This window comes from Acanthaster planci, linkage group LG03 (genome assembly GCF_054643075.1).
Source record: "Acanthaster planci isolate LZ-2023a linkage group LG03, COTS_SCS, whole genome shotgun sequence".
NCBI lineage: Eukaryota > Metazoa > Echinodermata > Asteroidea > Valvatida > Acanthasteridae > Acanthaster > Acanthaster planci.
The window spans coordinates 13164326-13190677 of record NC_141779.1 but is presented as its reverse complement, the minus strand read 5'-3'; the positions used below and the strand labels follow the sequence as shown (position 1 = coordinate 13190677).

At 40.0% G+C, this 26352-nt stretch overlaps 2 protein-coding genes across 7 annotated transcripts in view; one reads left to right on the top strand and one right to left on the bottom strand.

Moving 5' to 3' along the window:
- Positions 1-2252, top strand: part of LOC110990576 (uncharacterized) — a 27310-nt gene extending 25058 nt beyond the window's left edge. For all 5 annotated transcript variants that reach the window (XM_022255636.2, XM_087134252.1, XM_022255662.2 and 2 more), the window contains exon 23: positions 46-2252. In XM_022255636.2, the coding sequence (XP_022111328.2) occupies positions 46-88 (43 nt within the window). In that variant the 3' untranslated portion in view covers positions 89-2252. The remainder of the gene's footprint in view (positions 1-45) is intronic.
- On the bottom strand, positions 1153-26352 carry LOC110990601 (sialidase-2-like). Of its 2 annotated transcripts, none has more exons than XM_087134253.1 (10): positions 26221-26352; positions 14350-14626; positions 13586-13621; positions 12983-13157; positions 12310-12445; positions 11872-11965; positions 10909-10995; positions 9260-9402; positions 6885-7076; positions 1153-6175 (listed from the first exon to the last, which is right to left on the bottom strand). In XM_087134253.1, exons 2-10 carry the CDS (start codon positions 14570-14572, stop codon positions 5804-5806), a joined length of 1458 nt encoding a protein of 485 aa, XP_086990379.1. In that variant the 5' UTR covers positions 14573-14626; positions 26221-26352; the 3' UTR covers positions 1153-5803. The 2 variants fall into 2 exon arrangements, with proteins under 2 accessions (XP_086990379.1, XP_022111372.2); XM_022255680.2 differs by lacking the exon at positions 26221-26352 and adding an exon at positions 17761-18149 and having other exon boundaries at positions 12983-13153; positions 13582-13621.

The window sequence follows — 26352 nt, the reverse complement described above, 5'->3', positions numbered from 1 at the left end:
GTAGCCAATAGCCTCGTGTCAATTTCTTTGTCTTTCACTTTTCAGGGGCGTCGATAATTTCCAGAGCATTTCAATGGACGAGCGCTAGGGATCAAGCCATATTTTCATATTTAAAGGCTGTAATTTTGGAATGATTGTTTTTAAAATGTTATTCATTTTTGCACTTTTTAAGAAAGACCAAAAGCCAGCAACACATCTGCTTGGGTAAGTTAGGTGGTCAGTTACAAATTCAGTCATCTTACGTTTTAGCCAGGAAAGAATGACATGCCATGCTCATCATGATAGATTCTTGACTTGAGTCATAAAAGACAGCTGGTCATATTAATTAAATACATATTCATATATACCTGGGACAATTTTTCTACTTGTATTGGTCAAAACATGTCACATGACTGTTATTAACATTTAACACACGTGCCAAGTTCACTGAAGGGCATTCCATTGGACAACTTTCAAAAGGAATATACCAAAAAATGGACAGGAGGGGATGTTCGGGAAAATGAAAGTAACAAAGTTGTTCAAAATCCATCATATGATGACTTCTATTGACTCTCTGAATAGAAAGGTGTATAAAAGGTGGATGAATACATGTATGTGCTTGACTGGTCTTAAACTGATGTTTAAGACCGTGCTCAGGAGAACGAACGCTGATAATTGCAGCTTGGGCATTAGTCTCGTCCATTCTCCTGAGCCGGTCTGGAATGTACATTTAAGACCAAAGCACATACATGTATTTATTCCCTTATTTACACTGTGTACACCGGAAATATGTGGAGGGCAATAATTAAGCCAAAACCCAGCTCATTTGCATGAAGAAGTCAAAGAATTTTGGATATCAAAAGTTTGCTGTGGTTGCATGGTCGGGCCGGCCCACAATGAATGGGTGTACTTATGATTTAGAGCAGTCCAGCAGTCAGAATATTCAGGACTGTATGGGCAAAAACTATTCATGTGGCAAATCTACCTTTAAGTTTTAAAGAAAAATCAGATTGAAATTCCAAAAGTGCTCCAAAAATAAGCAGAAATGGTCAGTTTGGTATCGAAGACCTTTCACCTTTTTGTCTTTGTTACAAATTTAATGTGCAAGCTTGTTCCATTCGTCCATCACATGACTCCTTCATAGCTACAGAAATGAATAAAAAATAGATCGTGTACACTTTTTGCTTTCATTTTATTCAAACATCTGTTGCCATTACCGTATGATGGCCACTTACATACTAGATTGCAATGTTTTTAGACCCTATTGACTACCTGACCTGCAATTTTATCACAGTTGTGATAGTAGTGTAAAAACTGTAGTGTAAAATTGACACCTTCACCATCCACATAGAGAATAACATTAGACTAGTATTTTTCATATTTGGACACTCAGGGTGTCAAATTAACACCATAGATTTTTCGCAGAGTTGGGTTGTCAAGAGATCCAACAATTGTTAAATTTAATATCACACTATGCATTATCAAAGACACCGAAAGCTTTGTATTTACAGGGAGGTCTTACCCATAATGCACTGCTTGAGGAATACATTGACTTTGTTTATAACACAAACAGCATTAGCATGCCTTTTGCCACCGTTGGAAAACTTAATTTTTGTGCAGCCACAACTTGGGGTAGACCATTGGCCGTGTAAATTTGCAAGTTTTATTACACAGTACAAATTTAGTGTACAGATCGGTGCACTGAAATGTGTTTTTGAGAATAAAAGCTGCAGTCCCATTTCAGCATTCATTGTGAATGTGAAATATTCAGGATCTGTGTCACTGGCGACCCTGGAAACTTGCTCCAGTTTTTGTGCATATATGCCAGCTGTTCCATTCACAAGCTACTATCTTGCCACAGCAAGCCACTATTACACTGTGGCAAGACAACAATTTGAAGGGAAAAACAAATGTTATTGTTGCTCTACTATGCTTGTGTATTTCAGAATTTTCTCTGCCAAGCAAATACATATATTGAACTAGTTAGGAGGGGACAAAGTTGAAGTACATTGGCATTTAACAGTTTAAATGCCCAATAATGCCGATAAGTTAATACTGCTGTTAAATTCTTAATGAAAATTCCCTCCCCCCTTCAACATGATGGCGTAAACTTTCTGCAAAATATGGCTGTCCTTACAAATAGCAGGTAAAAAGAAAAACATCTTTAGCAGACAGATGTCATGCAGAATTCTGGTTGTGCTCACAAGTGACTGTCAAGCCTTCCCAGACTGTTGAACCTTCCCAAATAAAATACCGCCATGATTTGAATGGAATGTTGTGCAGTGTCGTCCTAAATCATTGATAGCATATCATTTTCATTAACTTTTTAGTGGTGTAGACATGAAGGAAAAATGGCACTATAAAAATTTCAACAATCACTCATCCGCACTGCATACATATGGTACAATCTGACAATGTGAGGGAAAACAATTTATCCAAAATATATTACAGATTTATGAGAACAAGTGTCTCCTTTTCTCTTCCAACAGAAAAAAGTTTTTCCCAAATGCATAATCTGAACTAACATGATTGGCTCAAAAAGTGGTTAATAAGAATCCACAGGCCTGGATTTGGTGCCCACATATTCACAAGAATGGTTGATTGTGACTTCAAGCAACTGTGAAATTAAATTTGGTGGAATTGAATCTTGAAGACTAGCTTTATGTACAGAGCATTTCAAATAATTTTATAGTAACAAACTACAATTTCTACATCCGATTATAGGAGGGCATTCATAAATAAGGCCATGTGTAAACATGTATTTAAAGGTGTTCGAAATATACAAAAGAAACGTAAAATTGCAATAGAACGAAAGTTGTATCACACACAGTATTAAATGTTATACAATGTGCTGAATAAATCTGCGTCATTTGAATTAGTTGACCTAATGGATGGTGCAGACGCACTGCAAAGACAGAAGTTCTATTCCATTAGCAAATTAATGTTCCAATTTGGATGTCGAACTGAATTTCTGACTGGTATTTTATTAGGTGGGACAGGTTACACAGGGATATATTCAGGCATTGTATAAAACCAACAATGAACATGTAAGTCCAATGGAAACAGCAATTCCATGAGTTGGCAGATGGAATGTTCCATTCCACAGGGCAACTCCAATTGGAATAAACAGTATATGTATACCATAATATTTCAGCACCTGCACATGCATCGCTACATCTAACTACAGTCGAACTTGTTAATGAGAGCACTGTTAATGCAAGATTCTGCTTATAACAAGGACAAATTTAGGTCCTAATCTTTTGTTTTTCGTTGTTTTCATTCCTGATAAGACAAGGGTTCTTGTTATAACAAAGAAATTTGCTATGTCCAAAGGACCTCTTATTAACGAGATTCTACTGTATATACACATACATTGCGCACCCCTGCATTAAACACTGTAGCTTTGTGTAAACCGACTGCAATCAAATACTGTAAACTACCGGATAAGCTGTAAAAATTAAGAACACTTATTAAATGCTGCATGCAAATCACATTTGACATTTAGAGTTACCACTACATATGTGGTGTGGATGAAGGCACATAAGAAATGCACTCTAGTGCTAATCTGAAGACCCAACTTAACATGGGGGGTGTTCGGTCTTGGAGAACCCCTCAAACAGGTGGGTGGGATTGTTAGGGGCCTACTGAAGGACGTAATCGAGCACTCTGGAGGCATGGATGACTCCCAATACCAGTCTCTACATATGTACCAAGCTCACTGGTTCAATAGCCTTAGTTCTACCAAATACGTCATCCATCACATGCCTGATGTTCATTCCTGAGTCTTCAATAGACTAATCCGATTAGACGTAATAACTGCAGTGCCACCGCACTCACACGCACGTTCTTCAGCTAGACGCGTTTGGCAAATCACGACACCCTATTGGACGAAGGGGCATGTAACGTGCGCGTACCACCTGTCCAAGAGCGTTGTGTCACCGCAGTAATGGCTTCCAATTCTGGTGGTCAAATTACACTATAAGCAAGACAAACCCAGAGGCTGCTTACATAAGTTTGGTGCAGAAGCATCACCAAGCTGTGCCTGTGGAGAGAAACTGACTTCAGAGCATATCATGGACTGCCCTATGTATGAGTCTCCCCACAGTGGCCCTGGCCTTATGGAGCTTGATGACGATACCATCAGCCGTTTACACTGTGACCTACCAGTTTAAGATGTACTGCTGATGGGGAATCATACACACACGAACGAGTGCTGCTTTGACGAGAACACTGACTCTTATAAGATTTCACACGGTCAAGGGAATTAGGGTTAAAAACAAACCTGCATTGAAAGCAGCAATTTTCACAAAATACAATGGATAAAAGGAAATGAAAACTGTTAAAAACAAATGATAAATTGAATTTAAATATTCCTCTGTGAGAGAACCTTCTATATACATCTAGTCTCAGAAATCAAAATGCAACTCGAAAAATAGATTTCCGCGTGCAAGATGGTGAACTGCGTGTATGCACTTCCTGAATGATCACATCTGTTGTTGATCAACTGTTGTTTACCTCAACAAACGTTGTGTAAACATGAAAGACTGGTATTACTGAGTTAGATGCTGTCCTGGGAAGTTCACATATTGCTAACGATTCTTCCCTTATTCTCTTTAAAAACATTTTCGGTTAATAAAATTTCAAGGGACAAGTAACAGAATTACATGTACCAAAAACCACTGCGAAGTGGGGACTTCCAGGGGCACGTGCAGGTTTGGAGGAGGGACGTGACAAACATCTATCACTTTTTTCCTGTAGTTGTCCTGCATCGAGCATTGGCAGTTCAAGAGGGGCGTATGACCCCCCTTTTTGCACCAATGGCACTTTAACCCCACCCCCTCAGTAAACTGGCCAAAACTTTAGCATGACACCCCAGGAACCATTGAATTACCTCAGGCTGAAGAACTGTTTGATCCCCCTCCCCAAAAAACATTTACTGTGGATCTTTCCTCGATATACATGTAGATTCGCCGACATATAGATCCCCCATGGAGGGGATAGTACATCACATTTTTAAGTGGTTCTCTGCCATGTTAAGGGACTATTACTGAGTACCAACTGCAAGGGGTCTATATGGTCCCTGTGTTTGGCTATACTCATTCCATCACATATCCCAGTGCTTGACTTTATTGGATTCAATGGTTAGGGACTACGGTAATCAATGGATGTAAAGAGTTGAAAATGTCTGCAGCCCTGATTTTTTTCAACCCTGATTTTATCCTTATTGGTATTTCCACATGAGATCTCAATGTAATACTTTCCTTCTTATTTCATGTGAATACACCAACAATGAGAGGCTACACCACAGTATAAAAAGGGTGAAATCTTGCTGGTCTTCCAATCATGGCCACTCCGGAAAACCACGCTCTTCAGACTAAGATACCAAGGTGCATCCATGAGAAAAATCCTATCTACACTGTGAGTGACAAGGAGATGATGTGCCTTATTACGGCAACGGTGTCCCTTTGGTGAGAGCACATTGTGTGCCTGCAAGGGTTCAAGTGCACTCGACAAGAGCTGCGCAGGGGGGACGCGGAAATGGTTTCGGCTGGAATGTACAGTGGTTGCATGCGCCCAGGGTGCCTGGTTGAAACACTCCATGCCAGCTTCTCTCTCCTCTGCTGACGATGGGGTAGTTCCGCACAGGGCTGAGGATGGCGCAGACGCCAATGGCCTGATCCATGAATGTATCTCTCCATCCGCAAATAATCTAGTCAACGTTACAGTTCCAGTTTTGTCCACAGCAGCCAGTACAAATGCATATTGGGCAAAGTATCAGACATTATTTTGAAGGTGAGTCTGGTTGAACAAATGGAATCAAACATCAAACACTGTTGTTCCAGTCCACCTCATTCCGGTGTTGTCTGACCGTCCTATGGACCATGGACTGGAGAGCATCCAGGTTGAACATTTTAAACATGATCCTCTCATAGGGACCATCTATGCCACCTTCGAAGAGAAGGGCAAAGTTCTGCAGTTTCAGTCCCGTGTCTGGGTCCTCTATCTCAAAGTATGTCAGGTCCGAGTAGGCGGAAGGACCCTGGTATATCGTCCAGGGGCTGGAGTATGTCTTGCCGCCGTCTCGGCTTAGCCGGACCGACATGCGTTCACGGTACATGGATGCCGGATTTGAGAAAGCTAACCAGGTGTTTGGTATACTTGCAGAGTTAGGTGCAGGGAAGCCAATGAGACTAGCCTGTATGGAACAGAAAAAAAGGAGTGGTAATGAAGTTAAAACCTATTTCTTAGAACTTATTCTTAGATATATCAAGTCCTGCCTTTTATTTGAATATCCGTGGTATACATGTGCCTCATGGCAAACGACATGCAGACAATTTATTATAGCATGCTCCTGGTACAAACAACAGGTGACGTTTATTAAAAGAAATGCTACCCAACCTCTTTTTGTTAGATGTACTTGTAGATGTATGTAATGTATTTTTGTATTACAGGGATACCAAGTCCTAATCATACACACAAACATAGTTGGAAACAAGACCGTACGCTCACTGTTACTAAAATGCGAATCAACAAAGTTTGTGTGAATGAGAGTCAACTGTAATCGAACTGGAACTAAAATTCTATCAATGTACTCCAAATATGTCAGCAGACCCAACAAAATGGGTTTCAAGGCAACTTCTTTCAGTCATTTTGCATGCATTTTCACACAAAAAGAGCAAACTGATGTCCTTGTTTTGACGTGCCACTCAACCTAGCACTCTGGTGAATACTGACATTATGTGAGAGAAACATATTGCGGGTTCCTATCGATTCACATAGAACAAGATTCCTAAAGTAGTGTCTAAAGTAGTTCAACTCCAAAGTAACTCTGTACACTTCCAACTCATGTTTCAGGTGGGGTCACATGGGCACTTTTGGTAACAAGCTCCTTTTGCAAATTATACCTGGCACCCTCCTATTCTGGAGGCCAGCGACTGGTTTTCAACCACTTTGTATCCTGGCTCGATGAGCTCGGGTACAAGATTTCCTGCAAAGAAGGAATAACCCTCATTGTTGCTTCGGGATTGCACACGAGGTTGGTCTGGATGCAAGGTTCTGCTATTCAGCATTAGAACCCCTTCTTTAAGCTCGACCACCTGAAATTTTGGAGAAAACATGGAGAAAGAGATGAGTGTATTTCCAAAATACGATACATGTATATTCATTTTAAAAAATATAATATGAAATTTGAACAAATACAAACAGAACACTGGGTGCGCTTGAACTCAACTTGTTTCTGCACAGGCTTTACAAGTTGTGCTCTTTATACACCAATTCCCTGACGCTCTTACTGCGGTGTCTTGGTCACTCAGGTGCGCGCAAGGTAAGCTTGATGAGCACATGCTTTTGATTAGCAGTGCACTCCCATTGGCTGCTGAGGAAGCATTCAATGTGCATCTCTTTTGTTCAAGCACGTGGGGACACCGCAGTAATGGCTCCTGATTCCAGTCACCAGATCGGTCTATATACATTGTAAACCCCTCGAAACTTACCTGGGCAGCCAAAAGGTGGGATTTTAAAAGGTATGAAAAATTATTGCTTTTTTGATAAAAAAAACCCTTTCAAAATATTTCCATGCATACAATATTCCTTCCACTATCCTGTTTGTAACAAAATCCTATGCAGGATGAGCTGTGCTTTTTGCAAAAAAAAACCAAACAAAAACTGTTTATATGCCGACTGTAATCGAAAGCTGTAATGCTTTATAACAATGACAAACTGCCAAAATGCAAAACCAATCACACACTACTAGCTGAAGTCAAGTCCCAACAAGTCTCTGAAAGCCCACCACAAGAAATACAGTACATGAACACTGACAAAAAGCCCTCCTGTACCATCCGTTCACCCTGCTGCTCATGTACATGTAGACTTGTTATGGACTCCATTGCAACCTTGCCAACGACTGACACAAGTACTGGCCGTGAATGCCAAAAACACATCAAAGGTCATGCATATTTTTCATTTAATTACAAGCAAACAAACAAACAAAAAATAAATAACTTAGCTTCAAAGACCAAAAAGAAGAGGAAGGCTTTCATGATGAAACCACAACTGAAGGGATTTTAATACACACAGTGATAGGTGCTGAAGGGACAGATGAGGAAATGTGCATTGCATGAGAGGTTTTTCACATTCCAGAAGAGGTCAGAAGAGGATGGAGCTTGCCATGAAAAAACAGAAAGCATGAACACAGGACAGACACATGGTGGTTCATTTCTTTTCTCAATCTAATTTCACTTGACGCAAACGCATTCCACAGAATTCCGCTCATCAGGAGAAGTGGCAGTTTTGTCTGTGTTAAATTGCAAACCAGTTGGGATGGCAGGAGAATACCATAATTTGGAAGCTTTCTAACCGACAAACGCCAGCTCCAATTTCAAGTAGTGCTCTAACTGCAAAAAGTGCTGCACAAGTGGTTAATTTCTGTTTGTATGTTTGGTCCTTTAATTGCTGGTGCGTGTCCAGGTTTAAACGGCCACTCAATCTTTCCCTTCTTTAATGATGGGGGGGGGTTACTACTAATAAGTCTTTATTTTTTATCTATTCAGAATGCATGTGGGAGACATACATCATGGGAGACATACGCCTTTTGGCGACAGTTTATTTTTAAACTTTATGTTCTCCTGGGTGGCCCACTGTGTCTTGTGATTGTCTTGTTGCATGTTCAATTGCCCCAAATAAATATTATTATTACACACCTGTAAGGAACCACATAGCAAAGACTCTGGGAACAATTGGGAAGTTGCCAGAATACAGCTGGATAGCTACACACACACTGAAGCTAAATACATGTAGCTAATGCGGACATTCCTGTTTTCTTGCATAGTTAAGAAAAGGTCTACTGAAGTACACATTGCTTTGAACGGCACACATTGTTTTAAGTTGGGTGTTTGTTGATAGTTTTTTTGACTACCCCATAATCCTTACTCCAAAAAGCCTCTAAACCTGTTTTTTTTTTTCAGAGGTGAAAACCTTTGCGGACCTGGCTTAGTCCACACAAGGTTCAAACAACCTCCACTGTGTGGACCTGTACTGTTCTGCAGTCCACACAAGGATGGCAAAGTTGGCACTCTAGTTCTGGAGCAGTCAATTTCATTTGTTTGATATTTAAAACACTTCAAAACTGAACGTGAGTTCCTTCTTGCAGTGTCTTTAGGAAATCGTTTCTGATTGTAATAATGTATGCAACATGCAGGAACTTGACGGAACACCTTCAGCGCCCAGAGAGAATAAAATTATACATAGTTAGTTTTGAGCAAGCTGAGTTACAGCATCCTACCATGGCCTCATTACTGTGAACGGTCCAACCAGACGAGTCCGTTCCGTAGGGTATACTGCCCCCTAGGCTCCATGAGATGCCACCGTCCATGCTGATTAATACGTTGGCGTAATTGGCGCTGTCATGGATATTTTCTTCAAATTCTGTCCAGCAACGCATAGAGGGGGATTTGGGGAGGGGTTTGGAAGGAGAGGTTGGAGGAGGGAAATGTGAAAAGCCAACAAGACCCAGAACGGTATGGGGTAGAGAATAGACATTACAGAGGAAGGAACAGATATAGAAAGGTACAGATATGTGTATGTGGGGGTGGGGAGGGGAGAAGGTAGAAACAAACAGGAATACGAAGAGATGTTTTACAGTTATTTAGTTGTTAAATAAATGTTCATGGCATTGCAGCAATCTCGGACTCAAGGTTCCATTTAACGAGTCTCTGGACTGTCTCTGTTTACAATGACTTCTCTGTCAATGATTGGCTTTTAACGCCCAACAAATCGGATATCAACTCTGGCCACTTTGCCATTCAGGGATACTGTAGATGTGCAAGCAGGCAGACACTTCAGTCTCCAAAACTGATGTGAAACTGATGTAAAATGGGAGAGGGGGTTTAAATTATAGTGATCTCACTGGCTGAAAGGCTAACCTTGCAATATGCAATTCTCAACATATTGAGGACTTTCACGTGTGCATTCGACGTTTGACAGCATGTGAAGGTCAAAATCAACACCAAAATGGCTGCAATGCCGCAGAGATCTATCTGGCTGTCTGTTTCTTTTTAGGTGTTGTGCCACATTCCTACCCCCACCATTGGCTCAGAGGTGTGGATGGGGCGACTGGTCTGGTCAAGCTCAAAGGGTAAGCTCCCGCCCAGGTGCCACGACTGGCCGTGGTCTGAACTGATTATGACATTGGCATAGTTTGTGTTGTTGTCAAAGGTATGGTTACTTTCTGCATGCATCAAAACAAGAGCAAAATGCTACACGCAGTAACAGGAGTAACGATAGTCTGTGCATAAGTGTGCAATTCCTTAAATAAATTATCTGGTTGGTAAGTTGCACTTCCATGAAATGCCACTGCTTCAACTCTAAACACTTGTTGCTCTTGCACTGGCTACTGTGCACATGTAATTTTTGTGTTAATCTGCATGTACATGTATTAACCCCTTTGCGCCAGGCACGGCTAGACACGCTGTAAAAATTGAGATCCTCAGCCCACTTTTCAGCTATTACTCTCGGCCCTCACTCGAGTGAACACGGTGAAAGAAGGCAGACCCTGGCTCTTGTATATATGAGAATTGGCCTTGGTGTGTAGCCCAGAAATAAAAAGACCGAATTTGCATCATCATCACCAGCTTCACAACAGTCCCCAATTTGAAAAGAGGCAACAGGAATGTGGAAGGGTGAGCAGAGCCAAATGCCACCGAACAATCAGCCTTTTCACTATGTGCTTCAAAGCGAGCAGAGCACATGGGGGCCACAAACTGAGAATTTGCGGTTTGGCAGGTGGCCTTCATGGCCAAGCGAGGCTGGAATTCTTGGAGTCGGCTTTCGGGAAGACATTCCCAGCGCGAAGGGGTTAACTGAGCATTTCATATTAATCTGATAAACGATTACTTTTTGTCAGCCAAGCTGACAGCATGCAAATATACTTACTGAGCGCTGAGCCATAGGTGTCTTTTACAAAATAATTGCCTGGAACGATGAGTTTCCCTGAGGATGTTTGTATACCATGGCCAGGACCTGTTGGGAGTAAAGCAGAGTCATTAATAGGGAAACCTCATTTTATCACTCTGGAGATCTGAGGGAAGTCACAGTGACAGCTGCAGCGCTCCCCGTGTGCTGAAAGTCTGGCTTCAGCTCATTGTCAAGGATTTCTTTAAAAAGATTATTTCATTCAAACTTGACTCTAGTCTTGCCACTCATTTTGTTAAAGACGGGTCACAGACGAAGATTTTCTGTTCAGCAACCAAGTTAGACTTGACTCAAGATGGGATCTTCCATGACATTGTCTGCGTTTATGCCTTGGATATGGAGCTGCGCGGTGTTACATTTACTCGCTTTGTGCCCTCATGTCCACTTGTTACTGTGAGTTCTGAAATCCTGACTTGACGAATCTGCCAGCCGTTTGTACACAGTGAATGGGCTCCTCTACCAAAACTGGTAGCAGCCAATCAAATTGCTGGACTTATTTTACATCGTGCATACCTCTATTATAATGAATCTACAAGTCTGACAACTTCGATTGGTGGAAATTCCAAGTCTGACTACTTTGATTGGTGGAAATTCCGTATACATTATGCAATATCATATCATTCTTAAGCAATTACGAATAACTGCACATCACTGATGGGGGGGGTCTGGTTGGCTTATCCGTCAAGTTGGACTTACTGACTGGTGATGTATGACACATGTTGATGCCGGACATCGCAGAAAAACTATGAAATAGGGCGTCTTATAAGAATTTATGTGAGCGGCTGAGCGCGAAGACTGTGTACAGTGTATGCGAAAGGATGGCTGACTGGGGAAGTCTGATTTGATTCAACCAACTCGATCCAGCATCAAACACAAACTACGTTATACTCGTACTGCAAGTATAGTCTGTGCAGGCGTTCTAACCTGGGGCGTATATTCCTGGTTGGATGTGCATCTTGCCAATGGTGCTGTCTGTGATGTCACGGGGAAAGGTCCACGTCTGCCCATTGTCAAAACTCTGGCATCCAGGAACAAAAGGTAATCCCAAAAAGTAGAACATTTAACTTAGCCGTTAAATTAGTATATTTTTATGTTTTATCGGGGGCAATCTGCTTGATGAGAAAGTTGTGGGCTTTCCAGTGCCTCAACAATATTTTTAGCCCCTGCAACTTGGAAACATCTGCAGGAATGTGTTTGCACAGTACGCTTTGTCATTTGAAATTCATGTGATCACATTCATAAATGTACATGTAATCACGTGAAATGATTTTCTTGAACAAAATCCGCATTGGGTTGAATTTCTTTATTCATTCATTCAGGAAAACGCAGGGCAGCCCCCTGTCCCTGCACCGGTCTACTTACCCTGGTAACCATGACCTGCTGTTGTATAAAGCCCATTTCGACCATGGTCCACTGGTTCAGGTGGGCGGGAATGGCAATGAAGACAACAACAATGGCTTCTAGGTCTCTGTCCACGATGGGACAGGGGTTCATCAGTCTGCGGGTTGGAGGAAAAGAATCAGGTTGTGATGACAAGGCTTTACTCTTCTTAACATTCTGCAGTGGCACAGAGAGTACAGTAGCATCTGCAGTCTTATAGTTCAGGTTCAGTTTTGAGCAGCAATTTTAACATTTGCAATGCGAATGGAGGTGAGAGAAGCTCACTGAACGGTTACAGTCACTGCTTCTGGTGCACTGAGTGATGTGGCCCAGCCATCAATTGAACCTGCTTATCATTTTAGCCTCATCTCAGAAGACACCACTAATAATGAAATGGTGCCACACTCGCATGCATTTTGCACACTTGGCAATAACAGCTCCTACATCTTGGTGCTTGATTAGTTGACAGGGGTTTAGTTAAATTTCATCAGCCCTTATTCTTCACAAGAAAACACAGTTTCCCTCTCTCACTGACATTCGGATACCACCGCAGTCCCTTACCGCAATCATCCAACACAAATGTCCCATGGTCAAAGATGACCATCACTAAAACCAGCCCGTCAAGGTTCAAGTTGAGTCTTAAACCTCTTCCTACCTGTGGCCAGCTTTACTGGCGACCACGACAACTTGTTCCCACTTCACCTTCCAGCCGCTCTGCCGGCCTCGTCGGACCACCAGATCCATGCCTCCTATGTCCCTGTAGGTTTCCTTCCGGGCCTCACAGAATGCTAGGAAGTAGCCCTGATGATACACCAGGGCTGGTATTCTGGGTGAGGACAAAGACAAGATGAAAGTTTTAGGTCTTGACTTCAAGTTCCTCTTTCACAACATCTTTCCTGCAGTTTGTCTTTAAATCTCTCAGAATATACGGCTTTTTTTGGCTTTGAGAAAGATTCTGCAAGGATTAGAATTTAAGAAATTCTATCTTCAATTTTGGAAAATAGACTTCATTTTCTGTTACGATGAAAGTCTAGGAATATGGGTTAATTTTCTGGGAGCAATAACTAGGCACAACTACCAGTAATTTGATAAATTACGAATTGCTCACAGAACTAACTACAACAAAGTCATAAAAATGTGGTTATTGCTTTTGTTAATGATCTTTCAAAGAACAAAACTTTAGTTTACAGGTAATTTCTGAAAAACTACGCAAAGCGTGAAACTACAGGAATCAGTGGTGATTGGTACACTCACCTAGATGTGTTGTATCCTAGAAATCCTTGCTTGTAAACAGCTGTGGGTGAACAAGTACACATGTCAGCAGGTGTCATGTAAAATACAAACTACACGTACCGGTACATGTATGTACATGTAGCATAAAAGATTGAATGTTAAGGTTTACAATCCAAACAGATGAAACTGATGCATTGAGATAGGGTCTTGGAGCCTGGAAGGATACATGCACATACATGTATATTGAGGCCCATTCATTCTTTAATAGAAGGAAAGCTGATGTGAACAATATTTTACATCATCACATGTACATACCATACCGTACACATGTATAAATTACCAAAAGTTTGGAAACATTTCCAGTTTTAATAGCTATCTGTCTCAAAAGTTTTTTTGACCTTTTGTTTTTCTTTGGTTTTGCTAACCATTTTAGTGGCCAGATTAGTCTTCACGAGAGAGAAGATGCCACATCTTATTTCAAGCAATAAAACATTGGAAAAACTCAGTGGGAGGTCTGTACCGATGAAAATAAAACAGGTGATTAGAATTCATGCAGATCAAATGCTGGTGTACCTGTACATGTGCATGTAAGTAATTAATACACGAATGCATATATGCGCACACGTATATTTGCATGTTGATAAAGGCCTGCTGCAGCAGCAAGCTGTGTTATCACGCATATGAAACAAAATGATAACCACAGTTTCCTTTGGGATAGGCTAGCCTTACCCCCTCTAGTGACCCCCTCCATCTGTCCATAAAAAGAGTCATCACCACTACACTACTCACTTTCTATTTGTGTGTCATATGGGTTTGTGCGTGCATATTCCAAGGGCCTTGGCACTTCTATTTTCTCATTTTTGCTGGACACCATGGTATCTAGGGGCCTCTGTAGCAAAACCAGCACCCACACAACGAGGAGCACACTCAGGATGATCACGACCAGCTGGAAGCTTGGCCTGACACTGAATGCCACGCGTTTCAGCACCATCTTGATTTGCCGCAACAGCATCCTTACAGGGTGGGAAAGGACAAGGATGTCACTCGCCCAAAACTGGGTGCCGTACTATGGTGGAGGAAAAAGAGACAAAAATCCACATTAGATCACAGAAGTTCCGTTTTACAGTCATCAATTTAAAATTAAAGCTGAAAACAGCTACATGTAGCAAAAAGCTGAAATGTAAAAAGTTCCCATACTTTTTTACAGACCAGGTGTACAAAAAAGCTGAAATTCTGGGTCAGCATCTGCTCAAAAAAAGCTGAAATCAGCTAAAAAGCTGAATTCTCACACTCCTTCGTAGACCACTCAAGTATTGAACCACTATTCCTGCAGGTGTCAGAAACATTGGTGGGTGCACGATTTCTCAGAATTTTTCAGAAATTTTGTGATGCAAAAATTCATTTACCACCAGGTGTTTAAAGTTCATGTACAAGAACCAATAAAAAGTTGTATGTACACGTATGCAGAACCTACGAAAGAAGTAGGCTTACATGTAACATGTATCTGCAGGTGTCTTCACTTATTAAGTGGATTTTGGGTATCCACATTTCATGGTAAAAATGTGCACATTTGTGTACCTGTACATTTACATGTACATGTAGATTATCTGAGTGTGACATTTGACATTCAGAAACATTCATACTTGTTCCACAGTTATAATACAAATGGAATACATGTGAACAAAAGAGATTGTACCAGTATGGTACACGTGTACATGGGTACATGTAGGCCTGCCCCTGGCAACGCATGATGATTGGCTGATGAAATCTAAGAGGCATGGAGCAAATAATGCCTTTGGCTCTCAGCTTCATTAATAATCAACAGAATTGTGAATATATATATTGTACATGTACATATATGTACATGTACTAATGCCTGTGCCGTACATGTACCTTGGTCTTTCTACATGAACATACATTTGACGGACAAAATTTACATGTACATGTATAATGTACATGATTATTTCATGAACAACCAACAATCACTAAGTTGTACAAGATATTGGTGATGTTATCGAGTATGTACTGTATCATAGATATCAGAAATACATGTAAAACGAAAACCATTGGTTGATGGGTTTATCATTCTCTTAACCCTAAAAATTGAGCCCCTTACAGAGTGTTAGATATTATGACATTTCCTGAGGAGCCGGAAACTGTTGCTTGTTCTCTGTTTCAGTCCGAGTATGAAGCTACATGTGTACCGGTATATTCGTGGCGTCTGAAGACTTGAGTTCCAACAAGACCACTGCAAGCTCCCTTCTGAATTCATGCCACCTGCTAGAAATGTGATTACCCAAGTAACTTTGTCCTTCAAAACATTACATTGCCACATCACAAAATTTAAGCCTTGTATCCCCCCCTGCTTATGACTGTTTTATAGCCTTGTTATCTTGTATGCAAAAAATATCATAACAACAAATCTTCCCAAAGTCAGTTTTTCAAAATGCCCGATGACATCTCAGTTCCAACTTTCCATCAAATACTGTACATGTAGTTACGTGGGTAGGTGGGTAATTTCATCATTGCATGAAAGCTTAGAATTAGACAGATCCCTGGTTGACCTCTGGTACATGTACTCTCCACTAATGGACAAAGGTTTCTTACTCGATGTTTGGCAACAATTTTACCAACTTACCGACAGATGTTTCATGTTTAGCATTCTGTCACCCAAGTTACAATGTACCAGTATGTACTGTGGGTAATCATGTTAAGAGGGTAATTGTGTCAAGGACTACATGTACATGTACATGTAAGTCAAACATATCCTGACTATCATCACAGGCCTGATTTGATTCTGGTTGCAGGAAATAAGGGCGAATAACATCATACAGTGTCATGAACAATCTTACCAACGGTTTAGAACTAAATGTTTGAACTTTGTCAGATTTCCATTGTCTGTGTTTCATACATGTACCGGTAGCCTCAGTCTGTTTTAATGCTGAAGACCCGTTCTTGATGCAAGCCATTTTATACAGACAGACTTGACCAACAACAAATTAGGCAATACATTGTTCACAATTGGCGCAGTTACTGACATGACACACTTTGCGCATAAGTTGACATGGACTGTATTTCAGTGAAAAGATAAATGCATTGACCACGTGAAAACACAAGAAATTAGAAGGTCACTGGGGAATATTTTAGGCCTAAAGGGACAACATACAGGTTGGTGATTTTCTGGGGCAATATTATCCACAGTGATCACTCACACTTGACACACACCACACCAACGTTTCTCAAATACTTGTACTATACCTTGCTTGACTGCTGGGACTACCAAGGAGTCTGTTCCCATTACATGTACATGTACGTACCGTACATACATGTACATGTAGGTACAGTGTAATACCCCTTAAAAGCAGCAGGCATATTAACCCTGAATTTTTTTATTCCAGAATAGAGAGTTTACATTAATCTTTTTGCTACTTTTTCTGAAAAGGTTATTGTACTGTCGTTTCAAGCGTGAGCATTTAAATCTTTTCCAAGCATTTTTAATTTTTAGGTTAGACTTGACAGGGACACGAAAAAAATTGGATCCCTAATTTATAGAATGACCTACATGTATGTGCATACAGGTACATGTACATGTATGTGCAGTACCCAAGCACAAGTCGTGAGAGGTGGATAAACATACACATGTACATGTAGGTACAGGTACATACAGGTGTATACACAATTTATAATTTAATTGCATGTGCAGCCACATGTACATGTACACTATGTAGGTACAATGACAGTTAATCCTTGCATCATGTTTGCAGGATTGGCACTATGCAACTACTGACGAGTACATGTATATATGCACAGGGTACATGTACTGTACATTACATGTATGGCCTAACTGCCTAAACATCATATGGCACTGGCATGAAGTTGAACATGTACATGTACATGCTCACTCAACACGTACAGGTTCTGGGAGAAGGGAGGGGGATATATGCTTGAATTCTTCCCCAAGCCATTCCTGGTTTTGTAGTACATGTACAAGGTACCGGTACCAGGTACGCACATGTGTGACTTGATAATGTACCAGCACATCAAGTATGCACGTACATATACGTGTACTGTATGTACATGTCCATGTGCATACTTCCAGTTCTATCCCAATTACATGTACATGTACATGTATAATTTTTTTTTTTATATGACTTAATGGTGATAAATTTTTGGAGAATTCAGGAAACCAAAAGAAATTACCTGGGGAGTGGAAAGGGTCACCCAAGGAAGCCTGGAAAAGACAGTTTGACCATACATGTAAGTGTACATACACTGTACATGTGTAGGCAGCTGACATATACTGGTACACTATACGGGGATGTTTTCATACATGTGTACGTCACAAAGTGTCCACTTCCTAGTCTTGTACAGTAACGGTTGAATCTCTCTGAGGTCAGAGCCTGATTAGTTGCCATTATTCATCCATGGCAAATAAGCCTTTGTACCCTGGTAACAACTTGTCATTGGCATATCCTATAGGCTAATGACACCTGTACTATACATGTCCCTACCTTGTGCATATCAATACACAATATGCTTAGTGTATATTGTCCTAATATACAGTGTACATGTACTTGTACATGTACTGGTACAGTACTGTTTTAATTTGCTCCTGCATGCACATACATGTACATGTACTGTGTGTACAGAACATGTACATGCATCTGCTCAAATAAACATTAGGACTATGAAAAAGGAAGTACAAGTTTCACGGTTAAATACATAAATCAGAATTTAGTAAATGTAAAATCCACTAGAAGCGGAAACAGGATTATTTTTTCATCTACATGTACCACTTCTGGTACATACATGTACATGTAGATGTATGTATATGTACATTGTGCATGTGTGGAAAACATTATCAGTACCATGCCTTGCACAAACATGTACAGTACATGTACACATACAGGACTAACAGAAATCTTCAAGCTGAATTTTGACTTTTCCAGGACTTTCCAGGACAACTTTTTGTCCAGGATTCTTCATGACTGTGGGAAACCTGACACACTATCACGTACATGTTTTCTACCATGAGTACATGTACTTCTATCATGTCTATCTGTAAATGTACATGTAATAGATGGTTATACCGACCAGTACATACATGTACATACATACATGTATGTAAAATAAACTTAGAAATTCAACATGTGTCTGATCAACACACTCTGGAATGGGACAGATGGTTTCAAAATCAACAGCAGCATGTTGTACTAATTTTATGCAGATCAATTAAATCAAAGTCTGCAGGGAAAGGCTCGGTAATCAAATTACTGAATTCAGGTTTTTAATACAAATTCCAATTCTGCATGTGTAACGCAGTGATGTTACTGCCATGACTGCCGAGAAACTGTACATGTACATGTACATGTATGTATGTAAAATGTACCAGTACCTACACGTAGTACAGTGTAGGTCTACGAGTATGTACATATCAAAAGAAAGTTAATGACCACTTTGGGGAGATATGCCAAGTACAAATTGTCCCATAAATTGTCCCGGGGAGGGGGGGGGCAAGGCAGTACCACGACCCAGTTTGTCCCCTCCCATACAATTTTTTTTTTAAATTACATACATGTACATGTAAGACTCTTTTGTAAAATTCAAGAACCACCCTTTTTGGAAACAAAGCAACATTGTTTCCTTTACAGGGTTACCTACGGTATACATGTTATTTGAATAAGCCATTTGTGAGTTAAATTTGAATAAAATCTGGTGCACTGAGTTATCTGACTGCACATAAACATAAAAATTTGAATTTCGCAGACTAAAGACACCGTTGCTATACCTCGTGACTCGGGGCAAGCTTTCACATAGCGACCACCATCTCTGGAATGGACTGGTTCCTTTGTGCCCTTTCTTATCCATCGAGAACAGTGTATTATTGCATCTTCTATGTAAGCATAGCGTGCCCCAAATCACGAGGCATACACTGTAGCAAAAGTGGTTTTAGTGAGGAGAATTCAAGTTTTTATGTTAAGGGGAAATTTAAAGAACTCAGTGTACCAGATTTGGGTCAAAGTTACATGTAACTCGCAAAAGGCTTACATGTATTAAGATTGCTGCAATCTGAGCATGCCTCAAGAATAATCTCCTGGTTCCAACGAATCTGTTTTTAGCACATCATACATGTATTCTACACAGTGCAAGTACAACGTGTACATGTGTATGTATGTGATAATGTCCAGTGTCAATTTCTTGTATTAAGAATGAATGGCACTGGACACATACCGGTACATGTACAGTACATGTACAAACGCCGGAACAACTGTGCAACTGTACAGTGTACGGTACATGACAAACACTTATATACGGAGATGGGAATTTATCAGTTTATGTGCACAGTGAAAGAGTGTGACATGTATCTTATATTTTTTTGCATGGTTCATACCAAACCCTGCGTGATGCGCTACAACTCTGTGCTGTTTTCAAGCGAAAAGCAATACGATTGTCAGCTGCAAGGTTTACTCTGCATGTTACACATTCAAACCTGTTGCTTTTGCATGCATAGGCCCCTTATAACATCTACACTGAATGTCAAGTTTGCTTGAAGATAAATTCGTTATCATGCTCGTGCTCGTGGTACACAGAACAACGTACATGTATGTCTGTGTCTCGTATGTTCGGCGTCATGGTATACGGGACACCGACGCACTTCCGGTACATTATTCTGTGTTCCACTCACACTCGTGTGATAACTAATATAGAAGGGTTCTTGTCAAAACCAATCGCTAAATTAACACTTGTACATGTCTACATGTACAATGTACATGTGCAATGTACATGTACATGCACAGTAATTTACAAGGAAAATACACAACTCTGTGGAAGGCTTTGAATTGATCAATGTTGTACTCACTTGAGCACTTGTCACTGAGAAACAAACCGCCTACAATTAGAATGTTTCTGCGAGTCAGTTTGGGTTTGTTTGCTCCTTTTGCACACTGCACACACTGTGCACAAACCGGTATAGTATGCATGTATGTACATGTACATGTACATGTATGTATGTATTATTCTTACATTAAACAGAATTCATTACAGCCTATCCGGTTATTTAGTGTAGATCAATGTACCGGTACATGTACTGTAGTGTAATATATTGTTGATTGTAATTTGTAGCCTTTAAACAGAGCCTGTGGGTGAACTAGACATTTACTTCAAGTAATAGAAAATTCACATGAAAAAAACTGAAATCCATTCTTTTTTACTTATTTTCACCTTTATTTGAAGAAGTGAGGGGGAATGATCCAACACATGCACATGTGCAATAAGTCCGTTCATACTGGTAAGTCTCTACAATAGGCCAGTCATAAGTAACAGGGTGAAGAATGACAAAAGAAACAGTTCATCTGAATACAGGTACATGTAGCTTGTGAATTGTCTCAAGACTGAATGACTTGTGCATGTGATGGGCTTCTGAGGGACTCGAACACAACACTGTTGTGGCTGTTCCCCCCCCCGGTACGTACGGTATACATGTATGTACACCATGTACTTCAGATTACTTTTTTCCGAGATTGTACGGTATACTTGGGGACCCCCCCCAAGTTTTTTGTCATTTTAATATTGCAAAACTGGTAAGTCCTCCCCCAAAAAACAAAGCTAACACTCTCTTTATTGCACTGACCCTATTTTTTGGAAATTTCAAATAGTCAATAGTGAGAAGATGTGACTTTCGTACTGATAAACTAGCCAAGCCATGCAAATTTGAATCCACCATGTGTCATGTGTTAAAACACTCAGTTTCCCCCTCATAATTTCACTCAAAACCCAAAGCCCTGCCACTTTTTGACAACATCAACACTACAGTTATTGAGCATGACGTCAAATTCATCAAATTCATCTACTGTACTACTTAAGTTTTACACAAACCTTACAGATACCCATGTACATGTATTAACTCCCATTAACACATATTGGCTGTTTTGAATGTGACAACTTACCCATCCATCACAGCTACATTATCTGCAACCAAATGTCATGTTATGCCTTCCTGGTGAAGTTACATGTACATGTCACACGGGGAGGTTTATTCACCTTATCTGTATAAATCATTAAAATGATGAAATTCTTGAGTATTTTGTCCATCCACACTACAGAAAATCAGCAGCATCACTGAGCACGTACTCTCAATAACTTCAGCTGTTTGACAGCTTGTTGACAGCTTGACCAATCGCAACACAGCTCCGATCCTTTTGTTTTCCTGTCACCCACAGATGAAAACACACTTTGATTGGTCCAATTTGCTTCCATTCCAGTGACCAATCAAACATGTACACTGTAGCTCAGCTTTCATTTGGATGGGGTCAGGAAAACAAGATGCTCAAGAATTTCCCCATTTTAATGAGGATATACATGTACATGTACACTGTAAGGTGAATAAACCTCCCCACCTGAAATCTAACTTCACCAAGAAGGCACTTATGAAATTTGGTTGCATAAATGTGATGGAAGGGTAGTCTGTCACAATCAAAACAGCAAAAATGTGTTTATGGGAGTTAGTGCTTGGCTATCTGTAAGGCTTACAGTTTTGGAAGTAGTCATCTACGAAGGTGAATTCAAAACTTAAAATGTAGCTCTCCCTTCTGTTACAGGAACAGGATCCCCAAATCTACAAGTGCAATTCCCTAGCCTAGTGTAAATTTGAACTTCACTTCAATTGACAAAAACAATCCTCTGAGCCATGTATCAGAAAAAGAAAGTAAAATGTCTTACAATTTACATGTATGTACATTACGAGATTTAATCTGAATAATTAACAATTGTTGTCAGTATGACTTTTTTGCATATCATGTTTGGCATATGATCAGGAAAAAACCTTGAAACTGAATGCAGATTAAAATCTGTGCCTTCATGTTCGGACGGACATGACAGAGCCAGCACCATGCACCTCATCCACCCAACCACCACCCACTTATACAAATTACAATGATAGGGAGTCTGGCACTTTTTAGGTTTTTTGGTTTGACCCCCCCACAAATATAATATCATTGGAAAGAGAATTTAAAAAGAAATTTAGCTCAATAGCTGTAAGTACATGTATTGTGAAGTTATGAATTTTTCTGTTATTAAAATTAGGTGTAATCAGTCCGTCACTTTTTGGGGGTGAACACAAGTTTTATTTTCATCAATGTACGTATATGAACCACATGGAGTCATGGTCCTCATCGGTTCCACTTCCAGACATGCCAGAGTTGGACAAAGATCTGTAGTTAAGTCACAGAGGAAGTGTAAAGTAAACAGTATCTTTTTTTATGGATAACTTTATCAATAATAAACACAGGATACATATGTAGACAGTCACAGACAGGCGAGTTGGGCTTGAAATTTTTTGTGATGTGTGAAAGATCACTGAAGCATAGTTTTGATGTGATATTTTGTCATTAACCCTAATTGCCCAAAACCTGCCATACTCCAACAGCAGGTTTTGTGAGGTTTTGGCAGGTTTGGTACCGTACCTGAGGAACTTGTTGTTGAATTTTGTGAGACTTGGGATGAAAGGCCCAGGGAGATGGTGTTGGATTCTGTGTGAGTTGGGACACACGCGGGTCATTTTGTGCAGTGTCTGGCTTGCTGTACCAATTGTTGGACTATGCTTGATTTTGTCAGGTTTGGTACTGTTCAGTGCAAGTCATCCTATACTGCATAGACCCATCCATACCATATCACTCAAACTCCAACGGGCGCATTCTGTTGGAGTTTATCAGGTTTGGTACACTACCCTGCATGTACAAGTACATAGACAAGTACATGAACCTGTTGGATTTTGTGAGGTTCAGTATGCTTTCTAGTGCAGGAGCCTAGGGGGTTAGGGTTAATAAACAGCTATAAAAATAGGGACTAAATCTATCAGGTGTCATAAGTTACTTTAAGTCTGTTCGTGTTTGACACGGTCTTTTGATAACATTTCATTGAAACAACTTTGTGTGGCTTATGCGCTTGTTACTTGCATCTTGCTCCCTGTGCACCATCCATCAATCTGATGCACATACCATATGGCAGGTTCCTCAAAATATGGACCATTAGATAATGTTCAGCTTTGGGGGTTCATTTTTCATGAAGTGAAAAGCAGTGAATTAATTTCCAATGTTTGATGTAATGAGGGAAGTCATGGCTGATATCTGGAACAATGATGACCGTGTCAACCTTTCAACTTAATTGGAGTTAATTAATTAAAGTCTCGAACATTAGCAATTTTCAGGGACATGAACTCCCTGTTAAAATCCGAGCCAATAGAATTTACTGAGGAGTGATAATCCCCGAGGTTATTGAACACATTTATATGTGGTGAAAGGTGATAATACTTAAATGTATTAAAACCATAATCACGAAATTAAAAAGTACCTCTCACAATTAATCGGGTCCCGAAGTCAGCAGTCGCGAATGTCGTTCGATTCTGTCATTAGTGTCAAAAAAATCGACTGCAAAAAAGCGAGTAAAATACATACTGTATATCGATGTACAACACAAGCTTTAAAAAAGAATGCAAAAAGCACAGCCAAACCATCATTCTTTTACGACTGGACCGATCACATTTTCTTCAAGTATGTTCCCCAAAACCGCAGTCCAAATTACCGATCGTGGCGATTTTGTGGCTTCCATCAATCTCTCGCGGTGACGTTAGAGAAACATTTTGCTGCATCGTGGACTGTTTGACATCAACCCAGATAGTGCGCCCTCTTTCTTATTCGATATTCATGAGCCCCTCCACGGAATGGCGACGCACCGCGATTTTTCTCTTCAGAACAATTTCTATCAAAAGAAAATCCGTCATTCTGAATGATGTTTGCAAAAAAATGACGTTCGAGACAAAAAATACAATTCATGATGAAAATCTAATGCTCAGAGTTGTTCATTTTAATTTCATTTTCAGTGGAGTTATCTCCAAAATAACTGGCAAAAAGAAAACCGGGCATGGAATTTTTGAGCACTACATGTGACAGCATTTTCGGCATTCTCAAACGCCATGCAGTTTCTGTCATAATTCTCGAACGTCATCAAAATTCTGTCAAATATGACGTTCGCAACGAACATATTGTACTCATCATAAATTTTTGATGCAGTCAAACTTAAAGATAATTATTGGTGGTCAAAATGCACAAGACTTGGCAAATATGTTGGTATAGTGAGAGTGATTATAAATGGTAAGAGAATGAAGACAGCCAAACTTTTCTCATCATTTTCCGTCAATTTTGTGCTCTTTTTTTCGTGGCCTGTATTTTTTAAAAGTTATTTCTTAGGTGCTTTAAAATACATCAGTCGAAAAATATACTGAATTCTCCTTCTTGTTGAGAGAAGTTTTGAAATCAAGTCCTCAGGTGTAAACACTTTGACGTAAAACTTTAAATGAATTCAACTCCATTTGATTTGCACTGGTAGCCAACCAAATGTCCACCATAAGTACACATTTGCCTGATTATCCTCATATAATTGTTCTTATAAATCTGAAGGTGCTAATTTGTATTTTACATGATCAAAGCCACTCTTTTAGAAGTTTTGAAAAATGACATCTGGAGTTGCATTTTGGTCCATTTTATGAAGAACCATACGCCATATACATGTACAGCTGTACATGTATGCACAGTTGCGCGACAGCACCCCAACACAAAGGGCTGTTTGACATCCATTTTTGACAAAAAAGCAACTTCCTTTTCTTCCTGAAGTACCAAGCTTCCAAATAAACACTGTTTCATGTTTCATCAACTCCTTATACATGTTTTGGGGGGATTTTCAACAGAAAAATGTACATTTTTTGCTACATGTACCTTTTTGTAGTCTTCACAAACCAAAAAATAAGGCTTGATGGTGCTTTAGTCAAATGCCTTGAGTCATACGTCAAATGAAAGAGTATTTTAAGCTCTACAAGATGATAGCATCATCATTCCAAACCTGGTTGAGTCTCGCGAGATATTAGGCTTAGACAAGACTATGTCACACGACAACAAACAAAGATGGCACACAGTTGTTGACGTACATGTAGTGTAAGTGGCTCCGATCTTACATTATTTTCATCATACATGTACTTTTCACCCCAAACTCGATGCAAACAGATATTGTCAGTTCTTTTCCAGCACCACTACCTTTTGAAACACAGAATTTGATGCACAAAAAGGGCAGAAATCATTGATTGAAAACAAACACTTTTACATACATGTACATGCTTTCAGATATAAAATTTAGAGGTGCCGTTTCGCTGCACTCCCTAACAATGATGTATAGGGCCTAAGTAAATTTAATTTTACGTCACTAGTCATCAGGTCATGCCTGTATGCATTAATCCATTAATTATAGGCCTAAACACGTATTTAAAAAAATGCATAAAACTAGTTTCCCTATTCAACATGTTCAACAACGCATAACATACGTCTTGACATTTGATAGGCCTCATGCCCACTGTGTAAAAACGCGCGTATGTATCTGGATATGAAATATCACCGTGATTAATACTAGTTAATTTACAAGGCATAACGTTACATGGTCAGATCATGGTGTGTTTTATTTCTCCATGGTCAGATGAGATAGTTAAGCCTTGCCATGCTTGCACAGAAAAAAAAAACCAAGCGCAACTGCAATTTTTCAGGTTTTCATTCACGACTTTAACACGAAAATGTGGCTAAGTATGAGAGATAGATCTAGCAAATAAATTAGCACACTTACTGTTTCCCGCTCCAAAATCTAACTTCTAATAATAATGATATGATATCGATGTCGTTTCAATCACCCAGCTCATCAGCTTTCGTGTACAAAACAAGCCGTACCAGACAAGTTGTGTGTTGGCTACCAAACCCG